This window comes from Neoarius graeffei, chromosome 10 (assembly GCF_027579695.1).
Source record: "Neoarius graeffei isolate fNeoGra1 chromosome 10, fNeoGra1.pri, whole genome shotgun sequence".
Taxonomy (NCBI): Eukaryota; Metazoa; Chordata; class Actinopteri; order Siluriformes; family Ariidae; genus Neoarius; species Neoarius graeffei.
In genome coordinates, this window is record NC_083578.1 from 70,222,261 (window position 1) to 70,235,635 (window position 13,375).

The following is a 13,375-nucleotide window of genomic DNA, read 5'->3' on the forward strand; positions in this document are numbered from 1 at the left end:
GTTCTTCCCCTGCACCCCAGTCAAGCACCTATCTCCATGCAAAATCACCTGATTACTAAAGGAACTAAATGGTTTGCAATTACAATAATCCCTGTAAATAACCCAGACTATCAGTGTTACTTTGTGATCTCTTGCTCCAGCATGGACCCTGTGATAAATCTGAGCTTTGTTATCTTGTGTCCATACTCTGATTCACATTTTATTCTCATCTAATTTAAGTCTGTTTGCTGACCATGCCTCACCATCAAGTTTCTGAGTAGTGCCTAGCCCTTTCTGTTTATCTGCTACAGTGGTTTTAATTAATAAATCCAGAAAACCTGAACTTCACCTCCTATTTCCCCAAGATCAAAATAGCCCAAACAGATTATCTCTAGATTTTCTTTCTAGTCTAGAACTTCCATCCATCATCTGTAGCCACTTATCCTGTACAGGGTCACAGGCAAGCTAGAGCCTATCCCAGCTGACTATGGGTGAGAGGCGGGGTACACCCTGGACAAGTTGCCAGGTCATCGCAGGGCTAACACATAGACACAGACAACCATTCACACTCACATTCACACCTAGGGTCAATTTAGAGCCACCAATTAGCCTAACCTGCATGTCTTTGGACTGTGGGGGAAACCGGAGCACCTGGAGGAAACCCACGCAGATACAGGGAGAACATGCAAACTCCACACAGAAAGGCCCTCGGCGGCCACTGGGCTTGAACCCAGAATCTTCTTGCTGGAGGCGACAGTGCTAACCACGACACCACTGTGCCGCCCCAGTTCAGAACTTAATTTCTGATCATTTAACATTAGTAACACTACTCCATTTCATTCGCTGATCTACAATAATTCCATAATATGAGATATGATACTCAAAACAATAGGAATCTATTAGATCCAAAAAGGAGTGATGGTGGGCCTGAATAAATTGATTACATTCTGAAATAAGTAAGGTGTGCATTTTAAGGTTATTATTATTTTTGTTGTTGCCAGACTCTAGACTGACTTGGTCCCTACTTTACTTATCTGTAAAACATGCTTGATTCCCTTCCCTTAACTGTGCTTGAACATCTATCTGGTTCTGTATATGTTAAGTGTGTAGACAAGACTGGACCCAAAAGCAAGACTCAAGACTGGCAGTTCAGCAGGTAGGGTTGATTTATTAAACAAAAGCAAGCAGAAGATCAGAAGTTTTCCAGGGGATCTGAGCAGACAGGCAGAGCAGGCAGACTGGGGGTGGTTGGCAGACAGGTAACAGCAAGACAGTGGATCTGCAGCATAGGAGATTCACAGTTAATCAAAACATACAAGCAACAACTTCACCAGGTACAAGAGGCCTTCACACAGTACCAAACAAGTAGACTACCGAGTGCAGACCAGACTGCTGGAGCTGGATTGCTGGATGGATTGCAGGTGTGCATGCAGATTGGCAGCAGGAGTTGATTGGCTAAAGCAGGAGAGCCACACCCACACACACCCAGACACACCCACAAGATGAAATACAAAAGGGAGGGGAACAGCTGACGCTTACAAAAAGAAAGAAGGTTATTCAAGTGTGCTTCTAATATACTTATTTTAAACTAAAAATAAGAGCGTATGCTTTCAGTTTAGTTTTTATTTACTTATCAGAGATATACTTAATAAAGTTATACATAAGTATACTTGGCTTATACTGAAAAGTACATAGAAAAGTCTAAGTATATTAAGCTTATAATTATACTTTTGATCAATATATACTTTAAAAAAAAGTGTAATAAAGTATTAAAATATTTGTGCCTTATGTTTAAGTGTACTTGCCGTGTAGTTGTGCTTCGGCATTGTTGACTCTTAGGTATGTCTGTGGTTCCATATAAGTTTTTTTTTTCCCCCCTGAGTGGGATAATCCATCCATCCATTATCCGCTTATCCTGTACAGGGTCGCATGCAAGCTGGAGCCTATCCCAGCTGACTATGGGTGAGAGATGGGGTACACCCTGGACAAGTCGCCAGGTCATCGCAGGGCTGAGTGGGATAATTTTTTTTTTTAATGTATTTATTTTTCTTTAGAGCTTGGATATCAGTTTCAGTTGTCATTGCCATGTTTTTATACTTTGGCATTTAATACAATGTTGCTTTAAATTTTGATTTTTAAAGAAAATGAATATGTTCTTAATCCTGAGTATCTGTTATTTTGTGAATTCTTACCTTTATAACTTCATTGTAACTTAAGGTACAAAACACTTAAGTTGTCTACTGGTAGTGTGCATGAGGTAAGGGTTAGGGCTAGAAAACTAATAGTATACCTAGAAGGGTAATGGCAGTATACATCAAAACTAAAAAAGTGGACTAGATGTATATAACCAGTAACTAATAGTATATTTTAAATATGCTATAAAGTATACTTTTATAAATTAAAATGTGGACTAGAAGTGTGTAACGAGTAACCCAATAGTATATTTTCAGTATACTATGAAGTATGCTTTTGTAAACTAAAGAGTGGACTACAAGTATAGAATTAGTAAACTATTAGTATATAAGTTTACTTCTGGTATACTTGCAGTACAAAATTAAAAAAAAAACTAGTTGTATACTCAAAGTTTACTTATCTTAGACTTAAAGTATACATTTTATAAACTAAAAGTGGGCCAATTTAGTCCCAAGAACTATTAGATTAGTTTACTTACAAGTATACTGTAAGTACATTAATATCAATATACTTGGTACACAGAAGTATACTTAAGGGAATATACTGTACTTTAACTTTGCTTAAGTATACTTAATAAAATGAACTTGAAGTATACTTTTTGATAAGGGGAGACACAAGGAATGACGAGGAGGCACAACTGGACTATGACAGTATAATTGTCAGGGATTCACATTATTTATTTTATTTATTCTGCTCTTTATGTCATCTATGTCTCTATCTGTTCAACGTAAATAAGACAAAAACTCTTACTATTCTACACATAATGCCTCTGTACTAAAGTTTCAAAATGTAACACTTCAAAGGTAGATTGGGATACTGAAGGATGGAGACAGGCGGAGTCCTTTGCTGGCATTTTTATTTTTATTTTTGCTTTTCAGCATCTCATCTCATTATCTCTAGCCGCTTTATCCTTCTACAGGGTCTGACTACGGCTGTATGTCAGACCCTTCTACAGGGTCTGACTACAGCTATCCCAGCTGACTACGGGCGAAAGGCAGGGTACACCCTGGACAAGTCGCCAGGTCATCACAGGGCTGACACATAGACACAGATAACCATTCACACTCACATTCACACCTACGGTCAATTTAGAGTCACCAGTTAACCTAACCTGCATGTCTTTGGACTGTGGGGGAAACCGGAGCACCCGGAGGAAACCCACGCGGACACAGGGAGAACATGCAAACTCCACACAGAAAGGCCCTCGCCGGCCCCGGGGCTCGAACCCAGGACCTTCTTGCTGTGAGGCGACAGCGCTAACCACTACACCACCGTGCCGCCGCTTTTCAGCATAATTTCTCTTTTATTTTCCGGTCTCACACTGAGACACACTTCAGCATAAACACATTGAATTTCTGCATGTGTGTGCGCACACAGAGCTCTGTGTATCTCTTGACTCCTCTCTGCCTTTTTTAGCTGTTGGTCATCACTGGAAGAGATGAGAAACACACACTCATCAGCATTATACAAATTCAGGTCTGATCGCTTTTGCCACTCATCTCCCTTGGCCTCGCTCTCCATTCATAAACAGATGCTCATCCACACCCCCACACCCACAATGTATTTCTTCCGTCAGAGTGTTCCTTGGGGCATGAGATTGATTCCATTTTTACGGGAATATATTTTGAACATGAATTTGCAAATTTGAGTTTCATTCGTTTTTGAAGTTGCCTTTATGGAGTGCTTATGGCAAGCTTATACAATTTATGATTTGGCTTTCTTGTGGTTTGAGTAGCACTTCAGAGCACTAGCACAAACCGCCTCCCCCCCACACACACACAGACAGACAGACATTCTGAATATCCCATTACATCCATTATTAAAAATGGAAAGCATATGGCACAACTCTTTGTAACTCTCCCTAAACTTTAGCCTAGAGGCTATCCAACAAATGTCAGTGAGTCAGTGACTATCAGATATTGTTCAGAGATGAGTAAAGGCCAATTTATGCTGACAACCCAGTCCTCGCAGATGGCGTCGCAGATGGCGTCTGCGAAGCCCCCCCCCTTCGCAGATGCTCTGCGCGCACCTCCCAAAAATTGTGACCACCGCAGACAGCCTCGCAGACAGCGTTGCAGACAAGAGGGCTCTGATTGGTCCACTCTACATCCGTTGTACACGCACTTCTGCTTCCCTACTTTCCCGGTTTGTTTTGTTTTCACGACCGCCATTTTTAAAAACACGAGCGAAGATGGAGCAGCACGAAGAGCGGTTGATCGAGGAAGTGAGGAAGTACGTACATCTATACGACTCCAGTTCTAGTCATTATAAGTAACCGGAGGATAAACACTCCACTAACCACACCCACCAACTACTCCTAGCGATTTCGCGACTTCGCGCCCCCTTGCGTTGTGGCAGTGAATAACATCGCGCACGCCTATTACTCCCCGCTCAACGATAAATTACAACTGTCTGCAAAAAGCTATCTGCGAAAGCTTTGTCGCAAGAGCATGCAGAGGCCTTGACACTCAACACCACCTACCACCACCATGCTTCATTGTGTGGACAGTGTTCTCAGGGTGATGAAAACTATTGGGTTTCCAAATGTAAAGCTTGGTGGCAAGGCTTAAAATGTTTAATTTTGGTCTCACTGCTCCTGAAAATCATATTCCTCATGGCTGCTGAGTCTCCACCATGCCTTTTGGCAAACTCCAAAAGAGATTTCATAGACCTCACTACTCTTATTCAAGGAGCTGTAGCACTCTGTTCTAACTACAAGTATTTTGCAGTCGTTTTTGGTTAATTAGTCTATAATTGGTGTAAACAGTCTCAGCCTTTAAGCACTAAACCCTTGGCCTGAAATCAGTCTAAGGTGGGGTTTACATTAGACCATATCAGCGGATCATCAGATTAACGTTTTTAAAACGATTAGCGTGCACACAGCAACGCCAATACACGATTTGCGTGCACACAGCAACGCCAATACACAGATACGCTCGGCTCCGCAGGCATCCTGCGCTCCAAATCACTCCGCCCTGAACAGCGAGTGCCCTCTGGAGGGTGCGCACTCCGGCCCTGCGCAGCTCACAGAGCGCGCGAGTGAAGTGCACGAGCAGTGATTCGGGACTGAGCCGCTGTGTGTGTGATCCTAGTGCATATCGGGCATGCGCGTCACTTACCACTTGCAAGTGGAAGGATGGCAAGCCTAAAGACAATCATAACTACACAATGGGCAGTATTTGCATCAGTATTTGCAGTATTTTCATACTTTTATACTCTTTAATGAAAGGTGATACAAGGCGGAAGTCCGCGCCGTTTTTCAGCAGTCATGTCACATGGCCAACACCAGCGAATCAGGAAGGTGGATGTCACAGTGACGTTGTCCAATGACGACGCCAGCTAGAGCTCAGCACAGCGTATCCACGTATTCTCAATGTTTACACAGCACCGGACCAGACACGATCTGGATTGAATACGTGGACCCTGGCGGATTCCCGCTTCCCGGCGTTTCCAGGCGTTTTAATGTAAACGGACAGTGCATCCGCGAAGAAAACGAGACAGATACGGTCTAATGTAAACTTGGCCTAACTTTTAAGTTACCTTGGATAAAATTTGCCAAGAAACGTATATGTGCTAGGCAGCACAGTGGTGCAATGGTTAGTATTGTCTTCTCACAGCAAGAATGTTCTGATTTTGAACCTTGCAGCCGACTGAGGCCTTTCTGTGTGGAGTTTGCATGATCTCCTTATGCCTCTATGAGTTTCCTCAGAGCACTCTGGTTTCCTCCCACAGTCCAAAGATGTGTGGATTAGACTACTCTAAAGCTGTTTTTACACCGGCACTTGTACCAGAACAAGTTGTTCCCAGAACAAGTTGCCCTGGTGCAACTGCCTGTCTAAACACGACTTGTTCTGGAACAATTTGATACCAGTGGGCACAACTCGCTCCACTTTACAAGGTGGTGCAACTTGTCCCGGAACAGCTTGTTTTGGGCGTGACTTGTTCCCACTTAGTGTCTAAACACAATAGTGGCAAGTATGAGGGCTTATGCATGCACGGTAGCATTCATCCGGTTCATTTATCATCTGGACAAGACCGTTTTGCAACAATGGTCAGTTCTTCTCAGGTGCTTTTCCTTGTCAAGCTTTTTCACCTTTAAATGATAGAGTCAAGCAATTCCCAAACCAATCTTCATGAAAACTGGACTAATAAAGAAGTTCTTTCTCTCATCCACTTGTAGGGAGATACAGATACCCATTTGGATTTGGAGAAATCAGACTGCAATGAGCTGATTTACCACCAAATCACTGAACGTTTAAACAGAAACAAGCAGCGAGAGGACAATTAAGCAAGTTAAAAACAAGCTTCTGATCACTGATTTTCACATGCATACATTTGTGTTTACCTGTCTAATGTCTGGTTTGACACCAATAGAGAGTGAGCATGTAAACATGAAGGAAAGTGGGCATAACATGTTCCAGGACCAAATTGTTCCCGCTGCCCATGTAAAAGCAGCTTAAATTGCCCATAGGTGTGAGTGTGAATGGTAGTTTGCTGCTCTGTTAGTTCTGCGACAGATTGGTGACCTGCTCAGGCCGTACCCCACCTCTCACCTGGAGTCAGCTGGGAATGGCTCCAGCTTCCCCTGTGACCCTGACGGATAAGCAGTATAGATAATGGATGGATTTATATGTGCTCAAATGGCATGCACTCATTGTTGTGGAATGCACAAGGAAAATGCAACCTTGCAAGACAAAGGTGTGTGGTTTCCTACACTGCTGTAGCCACAGCTCCAGGCTCAACATTAAACAAGGGCAAGCATGCATAAGGCTTGCTTTAAGGATGACAAGTAAACACATAACCGATACACATTATATGGCCAACCATATGTAAACACCTGACCATCACACTCATACATGTGCATTTCAGATTTAGTCCCCCTTTCCTGGTATAATAACCTTATAATCACCATTTTTCTGAGAAGGGTTTCCACTAGGTTTTGGAACATGGCTGTGAGGATTTGCCCATTCATCCACAAGAGCATTAGTGAGGTCAGGCATTGATTGCAGGCGATGAGACTTGGCATACAATCGGCATTCCAGTTCATCCCAGTGGCTCTGTGCAGGCCACTGTGCAGAGTTCTTCCATATAAACCTGAGCAAGCCACATCTTCAGGGACTTTGCTTTGTTCACAAGGGCATTGTCATGCTGGAACAGGCATGCACTTCTTAGTTCCAGTGAAGTCTTAAATAACTTGTTGAGGTCAGGATTTGGTGCAGCAGCCTCTCTCTTCATTAGGAACCCCCGGTGCTTAAGAGCTGGTGTGGGTGAAGTAAAATTATTAAATGTTTAATGTGGATGGATGTGTGGATTTGAGATTATGTAGAAATAATAAATTCAGAGGACCTCATCCATTAGCGAGTTAATAATCATGTAAATGAATACTTTGGGTTTTTACATTGTCATTTACTATTCTTTCTTTCTTTCTTTCTTTCTTTCTTTCTTTCTTTCTTTCTTCTCCATTCTCTTTACTCCACATCTGTCAACATGCAAACTATATTGACTGATTCTCATGTTTTCAGTTTCTCACAAGTCCCTTCCATTTACTTGGACACCCCATTCCCATGCCTTCTTTAGGAGCTAAAACAAGCTTCAGATGATAAATGTATAGACACACACTGTGGGTCCCTGCTGGGCCCTCCAGCTATGTTTTCCCACATCCAGCCCTTGAGTGCTCTCCATCAGCTGTAAATTGCATTTGTGGCTCAGTGGGATATTGTTTTAAAATAAGACCAAATGTTGGTGTGTCAGTCAGAAAGGATTTGCTTGGATTAATTTGATTTAAAGGAAGTGAAAAGACAAACAACAGTTATGAGTGTGCCATTTTAAAGTTTTCTGTATTATTTGTCTTGTTTCTCTTTTTCTCTTGTTCCATCATAAAGCACATTACAGTCGTCTTCGGGGTAAAATGTTGAAATAGATGTTATTGGTATGGCCTGTGTTTTATTTCTACACAAGTAGTGGCTTGTTATTGTGCCGAATATCTGTCTACCAAAAAACTCACAAAGTCTCACATAGCTTTACTATGGAAATAACAATGATCCTACTAAATGATGCATGATTTCTCACACAATGCAAAATGCCTATCAATTAACAAACCAGTAACGCTGAATCTGTTTATTTTTTTTATAAATTGTTTTCTTGTGACTCAGTCACTGCATCCCTGCCTTCTGACTATATCTCACATTCATAACTACCATAAGTATGATGAAATGTATAGCTATACACAGATTTTATCTGGGTAACTGCTTATAATTGTCTGTTAAGTAACTGCTGAATAGTTTGATGAAACAAAACATCTTGGTGGCCATTTAAAAGTTTTGTAAACTTTGAGGATTGAAAATCATAAAGACCGCCAGTGTATCTCACCATGCTACTCATCTACACACCTAATAAGTACAAAGGGCTGTATTCAGATTTGAGTTAAGTGTCCTTAGTGAAGATTTAATACCAAAATTGTGCATAACAGCATTCAGATGTATGACAGACTTGAGAGCTATTCATCAATCCATCCATTATCTGTAGCTGCTTATCCTGTTCTACAGGGTCGCAGGCAAGCTGGAGCCTATCCCAGCTGACTGTGGGTGAGAGGCGGGGTACACCCTGGACAAGTCGCCAGGTTATCGCAGGGCTGATACAGAGACAAACAACCATTCACACCTACCAGGGTATCTGCACATTTTTCAAGTACAAATTTAAAGACTTTTAAGACCTTTTCAAGACCTCTAAATGGAAAAATTAAGACTGTACCATGGCAAAGAAAATGATAAATACTACAACTTAAAACTGTTTTCTGCAATAGTTTTTTTTACTAACTTTAAGAAGAATGCACACAATTGGTGAACAACAGGGTGCATCAATGGCAACTGTTAGACATGCAAACAGCTGAAGCAAAGTTGTGTGCTTTGGGCCTGCAGAACTACTGTAGCAGCAAGGAGAAGACTGGTGTTTACTGGAGAAAACACTATGAATCATTTCAAAAATGAAAACAATAAACGGCAAGTAGAACCAGATGAACAACCTTAGCCGGCATTATTTCAATCCCCAAAGATCATCTTTGATGATGTGTGATTTTGTGTCTGACAGCAAAATCAGTCTGAGTGTCGTACAGTATACAGCTGGCTGAGGAAGTTCTCGAGTATCTTCTGCATTATAGCAGGTAACAGCATAAACCTGTTTATGCAGTCATACAATCATCAGAGCATTACATTAAACACAGAAAAACAACTGTCACCTTTCATAACCATTATCAACATTAATCAATCAATGTGTTGTAATAACTGTAAACTAATTATCATCAGTGCAATTGTTATATCAATGTTCATTATTCAAAAATAATCATTAATTATTATATATAATCCATGAATAATTGTTTGTATTACTACTACTACTACTACTACTACTACTACAAACTACTTTTTTAATAATAATAAAAAATAATAATTCAATTTTATAACATTTTAATAATCACTACTTATTAGCTATATTAATTAATAATTAATAGAGTAGCAATTATTATAATTCATCATTATTAATTACTACTTAATTAATAAGCAGTGATTATCAAACTATAATTTAATAATTAAGTAGTAATTATTATCAACTACTACTTAATTATACTAATAATTAATAAGTTGATTATTAAAATGCTATAAAATTGAGTTATAAGATTAGTTAAAATTATTATTAAAAAGTAGTAATTATTATTATTAGTAGTAGTAGTAGTAGTAGTGATACAAACAATTATTCATGGATTATAGATAATTTGTTTTTAATAGTGAACATTGATATAACAATTGTACTGATAATAATAACATTAACAACAAGTATTACTAGTAGTGTTATTGTTTATTATTATTATTATTAGTAGTAGTAGTAGTAGAGTTATTTTATATCAATGTTCACTATTTAATTTGTTTGTATTCTACCAATTACTACTTTTTAATAATTATTTGTAATAATTTTTAATAACTTAATTTTATAACATTTAATAATCCCTAGTACTTATTAATCACTAATTCATAAATAGTAATGATTAATAATCAATAATAATTACTAATAATAATAATTATTAGTGGTTGTTAATATTCTTATTATATTAAAAACACTGTTGTAGACGATAGGTAATAAAACTAAAAAACTTTTTATACAAATTATTTATATTGTACTATATTTAGAATTATTGTATTTTCTGTAGTTCTTTTTAATTGAGTTTTGAAATAAATGTTGTTTATATATTAATATTAAACTTAGTACAATAAACAATTATGTTAAAAAAAATGATGCTATTCATTATTATTAGTAGTATTTCCTATACGGTAAGTCCCATTTTCCACCTGACTCTTGTGCGCATGCGCGAACCCCCCTGCGTTTCACTCCGGAGCGCTTGACCTCTAACACACACGCGCACACGCGCCTCATGTCTGTGAAAAGCCAGTTTCCCAGTGGGCGTGCCCCCAGCGCTGCGTTAACGTCTTTAAACACATTTGTGCGATCCAGCACTTTTTATCGCAAACGATTCTTCTCCTTATTTTGGGGGTATCTGTCATCCCCCAACCACTTGTCGTTAAACAGACATCTTCCCATAATTATCAATGCTTTCTAGCGCCCGCGTAAGCTACCTGCGCATCTCTCTTCACAGCCACCGCACTGCACCACACTGCGTTCACCACACCACACTTCCTCCAGTAGCCTCCTAATGTTAGCTCTTGATTTACGGAATGCACAGAACGCACATCCGCGTGGGTTTCCTCTGGGTGCTCCGGTTTCCCCCACAGTCCAAAGACATGCAGGTTAGGTTAACTGGTGACTCTAAATTGACCGTGGTTGTGAATGTGAGTGTGAATAGTTGTCTGTGTCTATGTGTCAGCCCTGTGATGGCCTGGCGACTTGTCCAGGGTGTACCCCGCCTTTCACCCGTAGTCAGCTGGGATAGGCTCCAGCTTGCCTGCGACCCTGTAGAACAAGATAAAGCGGCTAGAGATAATGAGATGAGATGAGACAGAACGCACAGAACCAATGCTGCCCCCAAAAGATGCGCTGGTCACTTTTAAAATTACAGTTAAAAAATACCCCAAACCGGAGGGAGACATTTCACTCATTCGGTCCAATATTAAATTTAATGCCTCCCTTTCGAAAATTCCAGTCATTCCAAACAATTTAAGGCCTTAAAAACCTAAAATTGTATTTAAGACTTTTTAAGGACCCCCGGGAACCCTGCTACAGTCAATTTAGAGTCACCAGTTAACCTAACCTGCATGTCTTTGGACTGTGGGGGAAACCAGAGCACCCAGAGGAAACCCACACAGACACAGAGAAAACATGCAAACTCCACACAGAAAGGCCCTCGTCAGCCATGGGGCTCAAACCCAGGACCTTCTTGCTGTGAGTCGACAGTGTTAACCACTACACCACCGTGCCACCCTTGAGAGGAAGTCATGTTGTTCAAATTAAACTATGTTTGCCCGTGAGTATTGTGAGATTTACTATTTGAACCATCTTTTCTTTGATGTATTGTCATATTAGATTTTTTCTTTTCTTTTTTTAATTATCTATCATTTCAAAAAATCTGTCAACTTTAGAGGTGAGAACTACATGCAGGTGATTTGCACGATCTGAATGACACACCCAGAAAATTTGATAAAGCAGGTGCTTAAGACATAAACATATAATAAATACTTTAATTTCAGAAGGCTAATAACCAGTTGAGCTCATGCTAATCTCACACTGGGTCTTCAAATCTATCCAGGCTTTGGAGCAGATCTAAGTATGCACTGTCTTGTACAAACCCAGTGGCTGGGTATTTTACCTAACCTGCATGCCTTTGGGGGAAATCGGAGCACCCAGAGAAAACCCATACAGACACGGGAAGAATATGTTAATACAATGAACTTGAATTCTTTAATCATCCCTCCATTAATCCTAACTACCAACAACCTCTCCAAATTCTGAGTTAGACTGTACCATAATGGCTAATTTGGGTTTACAGCTATTTAGCGCAGAAGTCTTTTAGCACAAGTTTTGAAGACCCTGCACACATGCTGTGTGTGTGCATTACATTTGTATGCCACTTTTGAAGTATATATATATATATATATATATATATATATTCTCAAAAGTGGCATACAAATGTAATACACACACACTTGCAACAGCATGTGCGCAGGCTCGTGTCACTTAACTATGCTGACTCACATAAAATACTTTGTTTTGAAATAGATAAAATAATTCAAAATTCCTTCTTATCTTTGAATAGTTTTAGACCAAACTTTGTAGCATCTTTAGTGCTTTTAGGAACATTATTTTCGTTCATAATTTGTAATTCTTCCTCATTTACGGTGCCAAAGCCCTTGGCTGCCATTTTGCTGAGTCATTTAAAGGCCATAGGCAATGGTCGGAGGTGAAAGGTAGAATATCAACTTTATTGTCTAGAAGAACGACCCAAAAAGAGAATTCAATCTTCCTAGTTTCTAATCTGCACCCTAAAAATTGAATAAAACGGTTAAAATATACTGTTTTGCCCAATTTCTGAAGGTTTGTTTACATCTCACTTATGCGCACTTTCACCGCCAGGGGACCGTCGTCATGACGTCATTTAAGACAAACACACTGGGAGCAGTTCTGTGTTTACCTGCGAACCGAGCACACGTGTACGGACTTTGGTCATGAGAGGTTGTGTAAAATGTCTGAAAGCGATAGCGATTTTGAAGTAGGAACTCTCCAAATTAAATATCGAGAGGTGAAACCATATGAACCTATGGCCGTTGCAAAGCAATCGGTGAATGTGGCTCACTGGTTTGACCGTGCGGCCTCGGAATCAGACAGCGACTCGGCCGACTCTGATCACAGTGACCCCGGACCTCAACAAGACTCGCACCCAAACGATTTATCCTGGTAATTATGATAAATTCCTACTTTCATCCTAATACTAAATAAGAGCCCTTTTGAAGAATAATTAAACTGCCCTCCCTAGTGGATATAGGTAACGATTACTTGACAGTGCGCCGGTAGGCCACATTAGCCTGCCATCCACGGCATTATACTATTTATAGCCTACTCTAAGCAAGGAAATATCCCTTTGTCTCATTTCCACAATGATTGTACAGGATCCCTCAGGATTCTTGACTTGTCAATTGCAAGCAAAAGTAAAAATGTTTACCTCCAATCTTCTCCTTTTTGCTTGAGCGTTGCTGGTCCGTTTCTT

The 13,375-nt window shown here is 40.0% G+C and overlaps 1 protein-coding gene across 3 annotated transcripts in view; it reads right to left on the reverse strand.

Annotated features, from left to right (window-relative positions):
- Window positions 1-1,127: 1,127 nt before the first annotated feature.
- LOC132893260 (uncharacterized) overlaps window positions 1,128-13,375 on the reverse strand; it is a 53,877-nt gene continuing 41,629 nt past the window's right edge. Inside the window, exons 3-5 of one of the 3 annotated variants that reach the window (XM_060932189.1) lie at window positions 1,785-1,988; window positions 1,354-1,434; window positions 1,128-1,258 (exon numbers count right to left, since the gene is read on the reverse strand). In XM_060932189.1, the coding sequence (XP_060788172.1) occupies window positions 1,150-1,258; window positions 1,354-1,434; window positions 1,785-1,988 (394 nt within the window). In that variant the 3' untranslated portion in view covers window positions 1,128-1,149. Of the gene's footprint in view, window positions 1,259-1,337; window positions 1,989-13,375 lie in introns of all 3 variants that reach the window. The other 2 variants (XR_009655539.1, XM_060932190.1) reach the window with 2 other exon arrangements.